General features: G+C 34.5%; 3 protein-coding genes across 11 annotated transcripts; all 3 read right to left on the bottom strand.

Annotated features, from left to right (window-relative positions):
• Nucleotides 1-191: 191 nt before the first annotated feature.
• On the bottom strand, nt 192-3,371 carry LOC129315284 (uncharacterized). Of its 8 annotated transcripts, none has more exons than XM_054958881.1 (6): nt 3,197-3,371; nt 2,776-3,121; nt 1,174-1,300; nt 1,051-1,099; nt 721-968; nt 192-594 (listed from the first exon to the last, which is right to left on the bottom strand). In XM_054958881.1, the coding sequence occupies exons 2-6, from the start codon at nt 2,776-2,778 to the stop codon at nt 548-550; spliced, it is 474 nt and encodes a 157-aa protein (XP_054814856.1). In that variant the 5' UTR covers nt 2,779-3,121; nt 3,197-3,371; the 3' UTR covers nt 192-547. The 8 variants fall into 8 exon arrangements, 6 of the variants coding, with proteins under 6 accessions (XP_054814856.1, XP_054814857.1, XP_054814858.1 ...); XM_054958882.1 differs by having other exon boundaries at nt 2,776-3,018; XM_054958883.1 differs by having other exon boundaries at nt 2,776-2,970.
• A 5,000-nt stretch (nt 3,372-8,371) lies between these two features.
• LOC129314928 (zinc finger protein ZAT11-like) lies at nt 8,372-9,157 on the bottom strand. The gene is given in 2 exon segments (XM_054958408.1): nt 8,372-9,102; nt 9,104-9,157. Coding segments are annotated over 2 exon segments (426 nt in total). The 3' UTR covers nt 8,372-8,730.
• A 3,271-nt stretch (nt 9,158-12,428) lies between these two features.
• Nucleotides 12,429-18,012, bottom strand: LOC129315292 (protein ALP1-like). 2 transcript variants are annotated; one of them, XM_054958898.1, is made up of 3 exons: nt 17,480-18,012; nt 17,221-17,394; nt 12,429-13,627 (listed from the first exon to the last, which is right to left on the bottom strand). In XM_054958898.1, the coding sequence occupies exons 2-3, from the start codon at nt 17,351-17,353 to the stop codon at nt 12,579-12,581; spliced, it is 1,182 nt and encodes a 393-aa protein (XP_054814873.1). In that variant the 5' UTR covers nt 17,354-17,394; nt 17,480-18,012; the 3' UTR covers nt 12,429-12,578. The 2 variants fall into 2 exon arrangements, with proteins under 2 accessions (XP_054814873.1, XP_054814871.1); XM_054958896.1 differs by having other exon boundaries at nt 17,507-18,011.

Genomic DNA, 18,012 nt, shown 5'->3' with positions numbered 1-18,012 from the left:
AAGCACGGAATTCAGATGATAAAAACAAAGGCTCCGAATTGAGTTTAGACTTAAAGGAAGCGCTTCATTTATTATCAATTGGTTTGGTCTCAGGCAAACACTAACAGATCTCTACGTGATGCCAGAAGCATTTTATCTAAATGACGCCATGGGCGACATTCAACAGAGAAGGGCAATACAGAGACCCACAGTAACGGAAATTCGGTGACATATATCATTTATCTTTCGTTTTCGAGGTGAATCCGAACCAGCAACTTAATACAAGTCATGATGTTTTTGCTGCTTTTCTAGTTGAAAAGAAAACGAGCTTTCCTGGTCGATACTTTTCCCGATAATCCTTCGCCCTCAAATTGTACAAAAACTAACGAGTGGCATCCCATCTATTAAACTAGGCCGTATATGGTATGCAATTGGGTTGGCGCGCCAGAACAAAAGAAGTGAAAAGAAAAAAGAAAACTACATATTGATATAGCTTCCTGCGCGCAAAAGAAAGTTTAACCATAATAATATTTCGTCCAAGGGTTGTTACTCATGTATTCAGTTCTTTCTATCCATAAATACGTTGGAGCTCGTATGTGGCTGTTTGGAAAGATTCTGAAGAGAAGCGGCATAGGTAAAAGAATTAGATATATGGTGAATCAAATAACCCAAAGAAAACATTATGTGAGTACGCCTGCTGGTATTTATGGGCAAAACAGGAACAACGAGTAATTTGTTTACCTTTCCAACTGCGAAACGCTTTCTGATTAACCGGTGCACCGAAAACTGTTTGAATTGCATCAAACAACAAACTTTCATGGGTACTCCTCAGCTCCTGTACAATCTGATAGATGGTCTTCCCGTTCTCAAAATAAATGTGATTGTTTGGATGTTTTATTTTGCAACCAGCGTGTCTCTCAAACTCCAAAGCATTCAGAACTTGAATACACAAGTCATGTGTTGAGTAGGCAGTATTAAATTTCAAGAAGCTGAAAAACAATGAATAAGGGGTTGTGTCAGTTTGCGAACCAGTGGTGATAACTAACCTTGGAATAATTTCATGACCCGCACCGACAAAGATAGCCAGAACCTTTTATAATTCCCCTAAGTTCCTTCACTCCTGCAGGAACATAACCATAACTTAATAAACACCACTGCAAATTCACAAATTAAACAGGAGAGACCTGAATTTACCTCCCGGGTTGCCCAAGACATACTTTACAGGAACGCCATCAAGCATACCAGTGGATATCAAGCCTATGACATCGGAAGGGAAGCTGTTCGGAGATTCGTTCTTTGCTGCTTTGAACTCCTGTTTATTCTTGGAAACAAGTTCAGACTTTAGTTTATCTACCCGGGGAATATTTACAATTTCATTGGAATTTGAAGCATTCAACTACTCTTTCTCATTAGCTGTTTTGGATACTTGAACCGAAGATAGATTATATAAAGGATCAAAGTCCCCAGAGGGCCTGCCCACAGGGAGAATATCCTGTTCATCTGGGAACCCACAAAAGGATATTGTATCTGTGCCCTCTTTATTATAGGAATCACCTACTGATATGGCATAATCATCACCTTTACCATAGGCCTCACCCAATAATCTAACATGGGCATCCGCCCTGTTGGAGGAAAGTTTCATGAGAGTGACATTACTGCCTCTATCAAGAGCTTGCCCTATTGACATACAGCCTATCTCAGCTTCACTGATACAGGCCTGATGTAGATCACTGTTATTCTGCCTGATCAAGCCATGTCTGGCACCAGCCTGTACACTATCAGAACCCTCAACCTGATCAACTTTGGCTTCTTTTATTCCATCGAAGGAAACTTAGACATGCTTCAGTTTCTTCAGATGAATCTTCTCTCTATTGCTTATCATTTTCGTCCTCACATTAGAATTATCATCCACAGCATAAGAACTATTTCTTTTCTCAAAATTGACAGGCCTATATTCAGATCCAAATAGTGGGCTGATAAATTGGCTAGGAACTGAGTTAAAATTAAGATTGATCTCCCAATGAGAAAACATTATATTTGAAATTCCTGAACCTGATTTTCCATCTTCATCTTCTACTGCTTTTTTCTTGTTTGGAAGAAAATCTACTACAGCACCATCAACAAACCATTGATGAGGTCGCTTTGATTCAATTTTAGAAGGATTATCAAGTGCTGTCTCACTGTCATTGATATGTCCAGTGCCCCTTACCGTTCAAAATCGTTTGCTTTGGTAAAACTGCAGCATAAAGTGTTGGAATCCACATAGTAAAGCAGCTGAGACAGAATTTCTACATAAGCGGATAGAATGGTAGGTTTATACGTGCACACCTGTATATGCTTATAGATTAATTTTGGCCGTGATTCAATCTCTAGTTACGCATAGCAAAAACAAATCCTAGAGATATTTTGATTATTTCCAGAAACTAATTGGTAGTTTCTGTCTCACTTATCCATTTACGTTGACGCGGGCAAACACACGCTCAAGTATCACAAGCCTAAATCTGCGCCCCATTATGTTTTAGATTGTGCTCTGTTCATGTCTCAAAGTGTCCTGCGTTCCCATGCCGGCGCTCAAGATTCATAACCCCTCTATCACTCCCTGTCTCCCTCCAAAGAGACGAAAGCACAGAAGCCCTCCGAATCCAAGAAGAGAAGTACAAATAGAGCACTAGGGAACATTTACACCTTCAATGCCTATTCGTGTGTGATATGAACTCTTTATAAAAATGCAAGCAAATCATAAAATAGAAAACTATGAATAAAGAGAGAACGAAGAAAGCAGAATCTAGTACATACCATCTGTTTCCACTTCACGTGATAAACGTTTCTCAATCCACGGCGACTATCCACTAGGCGGTACTATAACTATCTAGCAGTGTCCACGGGAACTCCAAAGCTCTAATAACTCTCTGCATCTAGACTCTGGAGAAAGCCCCTTCATGTACGGTAACATGGTTCACGCCCATCGAGCTCAACAACGGAACACAAAAACTAGAGGATAAAAGAGCCGAAGGCAACCGTAAGAATTAACGATTACGACTGCTTATATTGGAAACAAGAGACAAAAGAAATATGTATCAGCCCGCTATCCGTCAATCACAGAGATTTTGGGAACAGAAGCTTTAAAATAAGAGAGATTAATCTGCATCAGAAAAAGTCGAAGTAAACACATAAACGCCTATAACCGAGCTGAAGAATTGCAACCAAGCGATTATACGTTGAAATTCCACGATCTGATCCTCGTCGATGTCCATCCAAAGCAACGTAACCGGAAGGTCTTTCTCAGGCAAGTGTGTTCTGAAGCTTCCGGCGAAGCCACGCGGCCTTCAGAGTTGTAGAGCAATGAGAGATTCGCTCCGGTGTCTGAATTGCACTCGATCTTTTCTCGTTGCCCTTGCCGTTGACACACACGTGCACTGGGGAAAACAGATCGAGACCGTTGATGGGGTGGTGCAACTTTTTTTTCACCTACAAGTTTTAGATCATTAATAAAAAAATTAATTTATATTTAATATCATTTAAATATTATATTTTTATTAAATGAAATATGAATTACAATAATAAATGGAAGGGAAAATTGTATGAAAAAAAAACTTGACTAAATTTGAGATTGTTAACAAAGACTTGAGAATTTAATGAATAATCTAGTTCTACAGTGTCAATAAGTAAAAGACTTAAATGTCTTTGAGCAAAACCTTTTCCTCTCGACTTTTCCTTACCTCTTTTGCTTGGCTACCATGAGAATTCTAGCAATGTTTAGCCATAATTTTGTGATTTCGACAGTGATAATGGGTGGTTGTGATTTTGATGGCAATGGCAAAAAGAAAAAGTAAGGCAAGTTCTTTGTTTTGAGGATGGTGGAAGAGGGAATTAAGAAGGTTCAAACCTTAAGGATTTTTCTACTCTCACATTCTTCATTTATTTCTTCTCCATCCCTTTATTTGCCCTTAATAATGGAGTTGAAACCATCGAAATCGTCGTCTTTGTGGTCCGATACTTCCTAATCTGTTCTTCATCCACAAAAAATCACATACATTCACATTCAACACATGAAAATTGATTCTTCTAATTTGTTATCTTCTAATTATTTTTCTTGTTTGATTCATATGCAGAGTAAGGAGTGCATAAAAACATGTGAATCAAGCTTTTGTTCAGGTATGTACATTCATGCTTATATTCACTTATTTTATTTTCTTCTTTTATTTGATTTTTGGTGATTGAGCTTAAATTGATTTTAATTACCATTTCTCTAAATGATAATAGTGCCTCCATTACTAAGATATGGCAAGTGTTATGAGCTTCTATATAGTAGGTGTCTTGGGGAAGCTCCTTGTGATGGCCTTGATGCTTCTCATATGAAGCACAATCCATGTGTTCAAGCCAAAAACAATATATTTCATTTCTCAATCCATAAACATGAATAATAGCCATATGTAAAATTTTTCAAATTTTCTATTGTTTGGGCGAAGCTTTGAGACTTCTCAATTCTGACATGATGTTTGTGCAAGCAAGATATATGGTATAATTTCATCATTGAGCCTTTGGAAACATCATTAGTAAGACTTTGTGGATGTTATTACTAGCAGAGAATAATAGCACAATACAAGATTTTGGTAGTTAGCTATTTTCTTTATTTCCATAGTTTATCTAAATTAGTAAAAAATTATCATTAAGGTTGATTAATACTACACTTGCTAATCTTTAGAAAGTGTCTTCTTGTTATTTGCACTTGTTTATGTTAGTTTGAGGGAAACTACACAATCGATTGATATGGTTATGTTATGAAAGGTGGTTATTTCATTGAATTATTGTTATGAACAAAGTAGTTCATTAATTAGTTCCAAAATATGTGTAGATTCTTTCCATAATAACTTTCCAATAAAGTATATAATTTCCCATGTTGATGCTCATGCTCTTAATATCATTGTGCTAAATTGAGGTAATATGAATGATCTTTAGACTCTATCTCTATGATATGGCTTTAAATGTTTGTGTTATTTGTTATCACAATTCAGAGATAAGCAATCATCTTTTGAACTTTTAAGTTTCAATAGATATTTGAATTAGATGTTTTGGCATCTTTGATGACTGATGAGCATTGGCTTTATTTCAGATGGATTTGATATTTTTACTGCAATTGTGTTTACAGGATTTGCGAGTAATGAAGTGCTTAGATACTGTCATTTTCCTTTCTTTTTTTAATCTATTAAAGTAAATTAGTCACGTGATACATAACTTTGACGCTTGAGCAAGAATCTTTTTTATCCCTTGTACTTTCCTTTGTTTGTGATGACAAAAAAAAAAAGTGTTGATGAAAAAAACTCACTCCTAAAGAAAAATTAAAGACAATGAAATAATCACAAGCACTTTAGAATTTTTCAAGTCTAACAATCATCTTTAATAGTTGCATTTAAACATGAAGCAATGTTTAACATAGTTTAATTGGTAATTTCATTCCCCTGCCCTTTCACTTTCAATGGGCTTGAGTTAATTTTTTGGTTTGCACTTTAGGTTTTAGCAGCTTGCCTATTTAAGGATTGTATAAAGGATTTAATAGGGACTAAAAAGCTAGTTTAAAATATAATCGAGCTTCTGCTATAATTTTGGATTGATTACTTGGTAATTTTTGTTCGTATGATAAGGCAAACGTGATATTTTGCCATTTGATTTGCTACATACTAAAGTGCCTTCTTATATTTTGACAAAAATTTCTACAACTATTTGGTATTAATAAAATGGCATCTACTCTAAACTTTGGGTTATCCAAATGCTGGAGAAGGAGAAGGCTAAGATGAATAGATTACAAGTATCGTTAGGATGCAACATTTGTAAATGTTTATGTCCATGAAATTGTTTTCATTTATAAAGCATACATGATTATGTGTACGCATATTTTAAGATATAGAAATTCACTTTTTTTTTAAATCTTCTTGTACGAATTATATGATACAATAAATGAATATTTAGAATTTAAATAAATGGGATTGACAATGTAAATAAATAGAATTTATTAGATTAATTTGTTGCTTTGTAATTTATGAGATGTACAAAAGCCGCACCGTTGCTAGCATGCATTCTCTGATAGATTAGTAATAGAGTTGTCCACATTTTTATACAAAGTGAACATATATAAGACAACTAACTTTTTTAAGAAGATAACAAATGGGGATGATACAAAGGAGCAATTAGCTTTACTCAATAAGATAAAGCTTGCTGTTGTTTTATTATTAAACAAATATATAATAATTGTCATATCTTCATATCATTATTTAATAATGTGGTTAAAAAAGGAGATTTTTTTTCGGCGGGAGGGTGTTGGTGGGTGACTCTGATCATCCCAAATGCTGAAGAAGAAACTGTGTCTCGGTAGTCGGTAGGAGAGGAAAATGATCATGATTAGAAAATGAATCGGTAGTTTAATGCTGGGTCCGTCTTGCTGAGCACCCACGTGCTCATCAATCAAAACAAATATGGGCCAACCAGATTTAATTGGACGGCCCAAAGTTTTTTAATTTAATTTTATATTTATTAATAATTTAGAACTATTTTATAAATATATTTATCATTAATCTGGATAATATTGATTTAATTTAAGTGATCTAATTTAATATCATAATTTTTTTATTTAATAACTATCTATATATACTTTAAACAGTTCATATTTAATGTTAAACTTTTATATATAAGGTCTAGATTTAAAGTTTTTATTTTTTTTATTTTGATGAATATAATATTAAAAATAAAATATATAATATTTTGACTATAATTTTTAAAAAATATTTTTTTAAAAAATTATAATTAAAAATGTTTAAATTTAAAACTATACAAAATATATCTGAATAATTAATATCTAAAAATATAAAATTTTAATATTAAATTGGATTCTCCAGAGTAAATATAAATTAAATTATTCATAAAAATTTCATTAAAATTTGTTATAATTTTATAATTTTTATTTTAAAAATATAAAACTAAAAATATTAAAATTAATTTTTTAAATTTAAAACATTTAAATTTTTAGTCCAGATTGCATCACTCCAAAGAGCACCACACCCAAGATGGATCCCTTTAATACCAGCGTGCAATTTTTCTGATTCTATCAAAATTGATGGAATCCAATTTCATTGTAAAAGTTATGGAATTAACAAACTCAATATGAAATTGACTTATGTGTTCTTTTAAAAAAATAAAATAAAGGTATTTTGAGTTTTACAAGTACATTCTTTATTTTTTAATTACTAAGTTTGTCATTAAAAAAAATAAATAAAGAGTGTTTTGATTTTTTTATTTTAAATACATATACTTATTAAAATTATATTATGATTTCATATTCATACAAACACACTTTTAAAATTTAATTTAATTACAATTTTAATTCTGATTTTAATTTTAATTTTGATTCTATCAAAAAAAATTTTATCATGCCAAACGAAACTTAGTGTTCTACGTAATGAAGTGTGTTCTCGCTTTTCACGCTTGCTTCATCTTATAAACTCTCTATGGTAGTTTTTGACTTCCCACTCTTCTTCTTCTTCAAACAAGGGGAAAAATGCACTTTAGCTCCTAGGCATATTCATACATTGGAGCCTATACTTTCTCAGTATTCTAAAAAAACCTCATTCTATAATTAGGTTTGTATTGGGCTTGTTCACCAAGGAAGAATAACCCGATAACATGGTCCAATCCAATCCATTAAGGATGATGGGCTTCAAATGAAAATCCAACAATAAACATCGTTGTTATGAAAAACTGCACAAAAAGGTTTCTTATTTTATTATATTCTGTTCACAGTTTGACAAAGGCTGGAGACCCAAATGCAAATGTTCAACTATCGTGTGATAGATAAAGTGAAGCAACCGAATACAGTTTCTGCATTAATGATTTCTTGTGTTTATCTGTGCACTGTTCCCCTATATATAGGAAGAGGAGTACAAGAAAATAAATAAAACGACAAAGTATAGCTTAAAGCAAGTAAAAGAAAGACTAAAAGTAAACGAGACAAAAAGACTATGGTAGTTTTTTTGACTTCCCACTCTTCTTCTTCTTCAAACAAGGGGAAAAAATGCACTTTAGCTCCTAGACATATCATACATTGGAGCCTATACTTTCTCAGTATTCTAAAAAAAACCTCATTCTATAATTAGGTTTGTATTTGGGCTGTTTTCACCAAGGAAGAATAACCCGATAACATGGGTCCCAATCCAATCCATTAAGGATGATGGGCTTCAAATGCAAAATCCAACAATAAACATCGTTGTTATGAAAAACTGCACAAAAAGGTTTCTTATTTATTATATTCTGTTCACAGTTTGACAAAGGCTGGAGACCCAAATGCAAATGTTCAACTATCGTGTGATAGATAAAGTGAAAGCAACCGAATACAGTCTGCATTAATGATTTTCTTGTGTTTATCTGTGCACTGTTCCCCTATATATAGGAAGAGGAGTACAAGAAAATAAATAAAACGACAAAGTATAGCTTAAAGCAAGTAAAAGAAAGACTAAAAGTAAACGAGACAAAAACACTATGATGTGGCAGTGGTCAAAAGGGTAAAAGAAGGTTTTGATATGCTTTGAAGCTATGTGTTCCATCATCATGAAGTCGCGCAGTCTGCAATATTTGCAGCAGAGTAAACAAAAAACGAAAGAAAGAAATAGAAACTGACTACGGCTGATCTCATGGCTATGACCTACGAGCTGAAAGAGAGATCTCATAGACGAAGAAAATCATATATAGTCTGAGTACGCAAAATCAAACAAAAAAATTAACGAGGGGCGTCCTCAAGTTGAGGTTGAGATGATCATTTTCTAAAGGGGTCAAGTTCAAGTCCAAGCACAAATCAAACTTATTCTTATTAACAGGAGCCCTATGCTTTCTCATGTGGCCTCCGAGGGCTTGTCCAATCCCAAACTCAAGTCCGCAGACGGGGCATGGATGCATCTTGTTGAGCTTCAAAGGTAGATGTGAGGAAGAAAGCATAAGCTTGGGCTTCTTGTGGCTGGCTCTGTGCCCTCCAAGAGCTTGGAAAGAAGGAAATACTCTATTGCAAGTCTTGCACTTAAAACCACCATCACTACCCTTTGAGGAAGGGTTTGTCACCCCAACTTTGGACAGTAACATCAAAACAATTAACCATGTTTAAGCCCTCTAACTCACCTTCATCTCTTCCTCTCTTCATGACTGCGTTTACAAGGCGTCGAGGTGGAAATGGAATGAAACTTGAGCTGAGTTTGACAGGTAGATTAGCATATAAGTTGAAGGGAATCAAGAGGAATATAATATATAAGAATCATGTACGACTGGGGAGTTACGTGGGCGGTCAGTTTTCTTGGTAAGCAAGGAACGGGGACGGTCCCTGAAAGGTAATGGCATTAGGTGTGATCTACTGCATGAAGTCATTGAAATGCAGTTTCTGTGCTTGCGTGACCGCGTTTCATTGGAAAGTTAGATAGCAAGATGGGGCATTTTTGTTTTTGTCTTGTATCTGCGCTTTCTAGTCTATCACACTGAATCTGCCCCCCCCCCCAAACCCGGGCCTCTTTAATCTATTTTCTTTTAAAGTAATTGATTTTTATGCCTAATTTATATTCAGTTTTTGGAATTACTCATTATTTGTCGACTAATATCATATTAAATTATTGATAAAATGGTCGTTAATTGTGGGATTTCTTACTGGATGGGATAACTGAGAGGTGAGGATAGATGACGTGGATCAGATAGCGCGTGGGGGGAATATAAAAGTAGCAATATCTCAGCAAAGCAAAGAAGTCAGCACTAGAGGAAAAAGAAAGGGAGACGTTAGAAAATAGAAATTTCATTACATGAGGAAGAAAAAGTGAAAAACAACTGCGAAAATTGTTGGAAAAAGAAGCCAGCGTACCCCCTCGTTTCATACTGCCGTGAGTCTTATCCTAGTCATGCTATGTTGCGTAAATATCCTCGACAGTTACCAATGGGGGCCCTTATTCAAGTGGTTAGAAATTTAAACAATTTCACTTAAAATCTCATGTTTAAATTTTGAGTTATATAGTAGTGCAGTTGAGCATGCATTGTTAGTGGTGCTTGCAACCCCTCAACTTGGGAACTTGGTGCGTAAGCCAAAAAAAAAAAAAAAATCAACTTTGCTGGTGAAACGGATTATACCGAGACACACACCAAAAATAAAAAATCAATTCTGTTTTAAAATAATTAAAAATATAAAATTAAAAAAAATGAAAAAACACTGACAAGAACTTGTTAAAGCTGGCAGTTACAATTTAAGACCGTGAAATTGTCAAATTACATTTAGGGACCGTGATCATTCTATGCAATTATAAAAATTTAATTTTTGATAAAAATATCCATCGTACCACTATTACTAATAATATTGGAATTGAGTTGGAAATTTCTTAGTACTTTGGTGAAAAATGACTCTAATTGATTTAGAAGCTAGTTAATTTTTTAAATTTTCATATCCCTACTATTAAGAACAGTGAAATTGAGTTGGTAATTTTTTAATACTTGATTGAGAAATAACTCTAATTGTCTTGAAAACTATTTAACTTTTTGGCTTGGGATTTAGTCCAAACAATTTTTTTTTTGTTTTCATATCACTACTATTGAGAACAATCGAATTGGAAATTTGTTAATTCTAAGTTGGAAAATAATTCTAATTAACTTGAAAACTATCTAACTTCTAGACTTGGGATTTAGCCTAAATGTACCAGTTTTTTTAGTTTTCATATCACTGATAGTGAGTTCATTAAGATTGGGTTGAAAAATTCTCTATGCTTGTTTTTTTTTTGGTGGTAAAAAGCAAATATATATTAAAATTAAAATAAGGTTCCATACTTAGTTGAGAAATAACTTTAACTAACTTGAAAAATATTTAACTTCCAGACTTATGATTTAGACTAAATGTACCAAGTTTTTTCAGTTTTCATGTCAATACGACTGAGAACATTAAAATTAAGTCAAAATTTTCTTGATATATGGTTAGAAAAAAATTCTAACTGACTTGAAAAGTTTTTTTTACATTAATAAGAGGGTATTTTAGTCACACGCAGTTTTTTTTTTCTCAATTACACAGACGAACCAAGGTTCTTAAGTGTAAATTTGACTATTTCATAGTCTTAAATTGTAATTATCGCCCTTGGTAGTTCTTATTTATAATTTTCCCATAAAAAATGCACAAAACTATTGAAGTATCATTCATTATCAATCTGATATTAATTAAGGGAACGCGGCGCATCTTCAACTTCAACTTGGGGTGTGAACTTGGGAACACGGGAAATTGCAGCGAAGCTCCACGAGATTTCCGGTGGTGATTGCTGTCAGCATTTGCTATGTTTTTTAAAGGGCCGACATGAGTATGAGTGCTGCTTTGCCAGTACGTCGCTCCGCTAGTGGAGCTTTCATACATAGTATTCAGGATCCAATTTCATTTCATATGTGCAATTATTTTGACATGTATGTCTTCTCCCATTGGTCATGGTCATCCGTCATCAGGGCTTACGTTATATCATGAATAAACTGTTCATTGGTTTGCTAAGAAAATACTTGCCGGTCTTCAAGGTAATACCACTTCCTAGAAACTACAGAAAATTTGCAGTGCCAAAACAATGCTAATATCTGAGATGTCTAACTTGTTTGATTTTGACATGCGGACAACATGGAAGTTTTACTATTACTGGCCACATTTGTTTATGTTCTTCGAATGAAAAGGTATTTATTAACTATCGTAGGAAACTTCGACGTTGTTTAATTCTATTTTTCTGTTTCGAAGATTCAGTGCTACTTAATTCTTTGGTCTTATCTTCTAGATGGTACCCTGCCCTTGTGTCTATCTATCGCATGGTTCATCAATTCACCAGTTACGATTGAATTGGGAGTTGAAGTTCGCAGAAAAGGGAGACCAAAGTAACTGGAATTTAAAAATGTCTCTAGCTGCCTAATTCATACTAATTCTTCATAGGATCAAAATGCAGAGCAGTTCGTACTCTCCATGGTCAAATAGTACTCCACGCACAAGTTTTCCCCCCCTTCTGAAAGGCAAGTTTTGGCGAACAGCCATGCTCGTCGCATTGCCCGCGGCCAACCGTTTTTTTGACGTGTGACTTCCTTTCATTATTGTTGTTGTTGTTATTTGTTAAATAATTATTAGTATGTGAAGCACGTGAGATCAGATGGGAACACCCTTTAGCATAGGTTTCGATTTGGGAGGTTAATCAGGACCACCTTCATTCAATGATCACCAAAAATAACAGTTCAGCCACCATAAGGATTTAATATTTGAAGATGAATTTCTACCCTATACGCCACTTGTAAAAATAGTTGTAATACTTACTTTCAAGAATAGTTACCCAAAAAAAAAAAAAAAAACTCCAAACAAAGGGCGTTGTATGCAGTGTAAGTAACAAAAAAGTGAATTGACCTATCCCCGAGAAAAAAAGGGATGATTTGAGCAGGCATTCTCAATCAAAATACTATAAACTGCAATCTTCACTCAGTAATGCACAACTTGGATTAAAAAGTTAAAATTAGGGAGGAGAATTGACTCTCAGAAACTCAAATTTCCAGATACATTCTTGAGGCACCGATCGAAAGTAATAGACAAAACATCACGGACGCAACCTTCCAGTCAAGAAGAGAGATAAGTTATCTCTTAGTAATGCTCCTTTTACGTCAACAGCTTCACAAATCAGTTGATGATAACCAGAGTCATGGTTGTGAGCCAAAGAAAGCTCATCCTGTACTTCATCTTCCATATCAATCACAATGTTGTGAAGCAAACAGCAAACCAGAATAATCCTGGGCAGCTTATGTTTATCAGGCCTCCACATCACTCCTTGAATAATTCTCCACATGTCCTTCAGTCTTGCCAGCGCCCTCTGTGCCACAATCCGTGTTGCCAAATGCCGCCTATTGAACTCTGCTTTGAGCTCTGGAAGCTCTTTACCTTCATAAGGAACTACCAGGTATGGCAGTAATGGGAAGCCAGAATCCCCAATTATGTATTCCCTTACTTCTGATCCTTCGGGAAGCAGAAATTTCTTCCCATTCAACCTCTCTCCCTTGTTACAAAGTTTGTAGAAATTGGAACTCTCAAAAACCAGCCAATCCTTCATTCTGCCCGGCCAGCCAGTGACTATGTCCCTGAACCTCATGTCAGGATCTACTATTGCTTGCAACACCATGCTGTGATTCTTCTTGTGATCCAGCCACACATTACTAGCAGGTTCCGAGGCAGGCAAACACATCATGATGTGAGTAGCATCAATTACACCACAGCAATTGGGGAGGCCTCGTACCTTTTCAAATTTGGATTTGATTGATATAATTTCTGCTTCTGTAGAAGGCCATTGCAGATGCTGTAGACCCCTTTCTTCCATAGATTCAACAAATCGCCAAGTGACTTGCGAAACAGTTGAGTGATTCAGCCCAAATGAATCGCCAATGGTGACTAGTGACTCACCAGATCCTAGTCGTCTTAATGCTACAGCTACTCGATCATATAAAGACATTGGCTTGCCATTAGCAAACACAAAATGCGCAGATTTTGCCATCATATCATCCTTCACCAGTGAACATATGTACTCAAAAGTCTTTCTGGAGATCCTAAAAATAGATTCGAAGTTATCCAACTCCTTTGGCGGAGATTGATGAAGATCTGCTAAGCAACAAAAGTTACCAAATTCAGATCTGGATAATGCAGATATAATTTTCAATATTTTTTTATCATCTTTCTTCTTGAGAACTATTGTGGCAGTAAATCTCCTTCTTAACGAGATCTAATATTTTGTGAGAAAAATTATTCTTTAATTTATTTGTGAAAGCAGTGAAGATCATTTGATAATGCAAAAGACAAACACGTCCAGGCAAATGAAATATGCAGTAATTAATGATGCAGCCATTCAGTTCATATTCAGACATGAACAACCTTTATGCATGCAATGAAACAAATGCATACCTACGAACACAAGTTTTGCAAAGGAGACATAGTGATGATACAAAATTGTGATTTACCAGCAAGAAATGTTGGAAACTGAATCGCACAATAATAACTGAACAAGAATCACAACCAGAGTATTTTGAGAGTGAAAACAATAATATTCCTGAGTTACAAATAGGCAAAACTTAGAGGCTTGCCGTGGGAAAACTTATTTTATACTAAATTATCCAGAAGTATTGTAATTGTAGCCAATGTTATGCTGCTATCAACCAACTCTTCCTAGAACACTATTACTACAAAAATATTTGCCAGTAGTCTAAATATCATTTAAACCAAGAGCACATTAATATGACCAGGATCACACGACCCAAACCAAAAAAAAAAATAAAAAAAATAATAATAATAAGAGATCTAGTACCAGTTAAAAAATAGCTTTTGATGGTTGATCATTAGATCGAGAGAATTAGGTTACTTTTCCTTTTCCTCTTCTGATTCGAAAGTTTGGCAGCTAGTTTTTTTTTTTGGTTGCCCTAAGTTAGGGTACGTAAACAGATAGTCCTAAAGGAATAACTCCTTGCTGGAATTTCAACATGAAACTACTTTGTGGTAACCTAATTATCGATAAACTTCCAAATGTACTGCATTAAGCCCTTTGCATCTTTCAGATCAACAGTAAATAGCTTTGTGCATATCCTCTGCTATGAACCCCATGGTTTTCATGGTTTGAGGACTACAACAAAAAAATAAATTACGGGAAAAACTGACATGCCTTAACATTTCTTCAGTCTTAATTTGCAATTGTCTCTGCAAGCAATTGTTGAGTATTTACAAATACTATGATGCCAGCAAGAATTTAAGTATCTGAGTTAACAGTTGCCTGAAATGGCCCCTAAAGTTGGCTTAAAAACTGTAGAACAAAACAAGAAGGTAATTTCTGAAAATTGAATGCTGATTATGACCTCCTCAAGCAGCAGATACTACAATGAATTTTCTGTTCTATTGGATAGAGGATTTCAGGACATATGACCTGACAAATTAAAAGCATTCGGTATAACCCTACATGTTGGTCATACATGACTAAGATGAACAATTTCAAAATAAAAATAGAATGAACAGATATAGATCATCAAAGAGAATCATACTAGAAACTTGTAACCAAAAAAAATTTAAAATAATATTAATCAGCAAACACAAAGCAACTTGGGAACAGATGCAATCCTCCTACGCATGCCAAGTTACCCACTCAGTATGCCCTATCAACAAGAAATTTGATTATCATTATTAATTAATATCTTAGTTATGCAGAAAGCAAGATGCTTAAACAAGTATAGCACCAACACAAAAACAACAACCGATGAAACTTTAAGAGGAGGCTGCTTAAGAAAATGAACCAAGCACTGAAAGTTGAAGTTTAATGTCATGAAACTAAATAGAAGCATGTGTGAACGCAAGGTCCTGTTTGGTTTCTATTCTCATTTTTTGTTTTTAAAATCTGTTTTGCAATACAATTTCTAGAATTGTTTTTCAAAAAAAAAAATTGAAAATCAGTTTGGTTACGCTAATTTAAAAACAGTTTTGAAAATAAAAAATAAGCTGATAGTGATAGTTGTAGGCAGTTAATAGTAATGATTTATAATGAAAATTGATCAAGCTTACTATATTTTTCAATAATCAAATATATAGTGTTTTGAAAACAAGAACAATAAAATGAAAACAACTTTAAAATATTTTCATTTGTTGTTTTTAAAAACAAGAAATGAGAACAATTAAAACCAAAACACTAATCCAAAAAAGTTTTTAATTTTTTTATTTTAAAAAACAGAAAACAGTTTTTTTTTTAAACAAAAACCAAATAGGCCCTAAGTAGCTTACTAAATATCACACATATACACCAACCACAACAACTTGAGACTAGTCAATCATACCAAGGATTTGACACTGAAGACAGAAGGAGGAAAACCCATTACTTTGTTGCCCAAAAACCGATCATAAGATATTGCTTACATATGTCCTATGACCAGCATGATCTGGAATTATATGATCAGTGACCCTCATACTCAGTTTTGAACATTCGATTGATAGAATGAATGCAACTTTCTCTTCTATAATCAATATTCACTATTAAGCTTAGTTATGCATTTCATAACATGGTTGCAGCCTGCTCTATCTTACCCGGAAAAAATGAAATCCTCGTAGAAACATAACTTTGCACAAAATGTCTAGTGAGCACACCTGCCCCCTTAGTTTAATCTATATGGAGAAATTTAAGATGGGATCACACCTATGATATACAATAATTCATATCAGAATATCTTGCACACAATTTTGTCTGGTAACGTGTGTGGTGGGTGCGTGTCGTCTTCTTCTTGTATATATCTTGTTATTCTTCCCCAAAGCCCCATCCTGCTTTCAGTCCTTTGGTTTCCCTTCTCCTACTACTATAAAATAGTTCATCTATGCAGCATTCTAATTGTCATACTCAAAATTTCAGTCCTACTTGAGTGGAAAATCCAAATATTTCAACTCCTAGGTTTAGAAACTTTGAGATCAAACGCACTATTTTAATACAAGTTAAGGTGTTAAATATATCAAATTCCATCAGAATATACTTCCATACAAAAGTTAGCGCAAAGGAATGCAATCAACTAACTTTTTTCAGTTCCCCATTCTATAAGCAGGAGCTATAATGGATGGAAAGGAGGACTGTGTACAAACAGGTCCATTGAAGATCGTGCATTATATATTGCAAAACACCAGCAGAAACATTTTGTTTGTGATAATCAAAATTTGGACGTAAACGGATCCCCCAAATTAAAACAAACACTAGTTATGAAGAACCTTCCATGATGACTGAAATCTGTTCAATTCTTGTACCAAAAATTTGTTCAATTAATTACAAGCTCAAGAAATAAGCACCCAAGTATTAATTTTTCTAACGTGAAACAGAAATTGCAGAGAGACTGTGGTCGCCGTCCGGTACCAGGAAGAAAGTACCATTCTTCCTAGTATTTTCGATACAAATGTACAATTATAAAGAAAATTATATAATGTGATTAAACTTTCCTTCGTAGATAAGATAACACGATCAGAATGACAGGCAACTTTCAAGTCAAATTAGGGATCCTTGACTTCTATACCAAAATGTATTTGCGAAACTAAGCATGAACTTCAGTAAAAAAGCAAGCAACACCAAACTTCTATTGAACAGAGACGGATAGCAACACCCCAATCATACCGAGATTAATCAGCAAAAGCAATACTATCAAGAGAATTGGACGGAGTAAAAGTATCAGAAGTCAAAAGAAAATTACCACTAATCCTCTTTGAGAACTCAATCCACCAATCCAACGGGCCCTCTTTCGCCGGCAAATCAGAAGCAGAACTATTCTCGTCGTGCTTCTTCTCAGACTTTTTTCTCTTTTTTAAACCTCTTACAGGACCCATCAGTCACAAAAATCTAATCGAATCAATACTTGGGAACCTATCTGCTTCAAGCAAGAAGGATTTGATGAGGGAGTTTTCAACAATTTACAGGAAAAGGAACATACAACAGGGAAAAAGAAAACGAACATTTATTATTAATAGAATGACGCTCACCATACACTTAAAAGAACAATGGGCAGTAAATGCCAGCAAGTTGTAAGAAGAACAGGAAAAGTTTTAGCAGATAATGGGTGTGCAGGAGGCGTTGCTAAGGCATGCAAGAGAGACGATAGCTTAGATGAGAAAAGAAAGGTGAGAAAAATGAAGTGTTGTAGGGGAAAAGCGAAAGAAAATCGAAGTAACGCATAATGTCTGGTTTTCTTCTAAGACGTGGCTAGAGAAGTGAGGGACATGGATGTCGATTCTTCAGCGGGGAGTGTCACTCTATCACTCCATAATAGAATTCAGAGGGCGAGATGCCTGGCTTTTTACTTCGGATGTTTGCCTAATTTTGTTTCAGATTGATTTCCTGGGAAAAATTAACTGGACAAATATAATATTTTCTTGGCGAAGACCAAGATATGTTTTTATCGGGCCATAAGGTCAGTATTATCTAACTTAAAAAAAAAAAAAAAAATCTCTGTCAAGCATCCTGAAATGGAGAGAGATGAGAGCATATG

Source organism: Prosopis cineraria, unplaced genomic scaffold (assembly GCF_029017545.1).
Source record: "Prosopis cineraria cultivar Desert tree isolate PC_DT_omini unplaced genomic scaffold, ASM2901754v1 PC7, whole genome shotgun sequence".
NCBI lineage: Eukaryota > Viridiplantae > Streptophyta > Magnoliopsida > Fabales > Fabaceae > Prosopis > Prosopis cineraria.
This window is presented reverse-complemented; position numbering and strand designations above follow the sequence as displayed.

Excerpts from the sequence above, each read along its gene's own strand:
- LOC129315284 (XM_054958881.1), bottom strand. Across the intron at positions 1,100-1,173 it reads TGTCTTGGGCAACCCGGGAG|GAGTGAAGGAACTTAGGGGA; the intron begins GTAAATTCAGGT and ends ATGTTCCTGCAG. Across the intron at positions 969-1,050 it reads GGTTCTGGCTATCTTTGTCG|CTTCTTGAAATTTAATACTG; the intron begins GTGCGGGTCATG and ends ATTGTTTTTCAG.
- LOC129315292 (XM_054958898.1), bottom strand. The coding sequence starts at position 17,353 with ATGGGTCCTGTAAGAGGTTTAAAAAAGAGAAAAAAGTCTGAGAAGAAG. Across the intron at positions 13,628-17,220 it reads GTTCTCAAAGAGGATTAGTG|ATCTTCATCAATCTCCGCCA; the intron begins GTAATTTTCTTT and ends GTTGCTTAGCAG.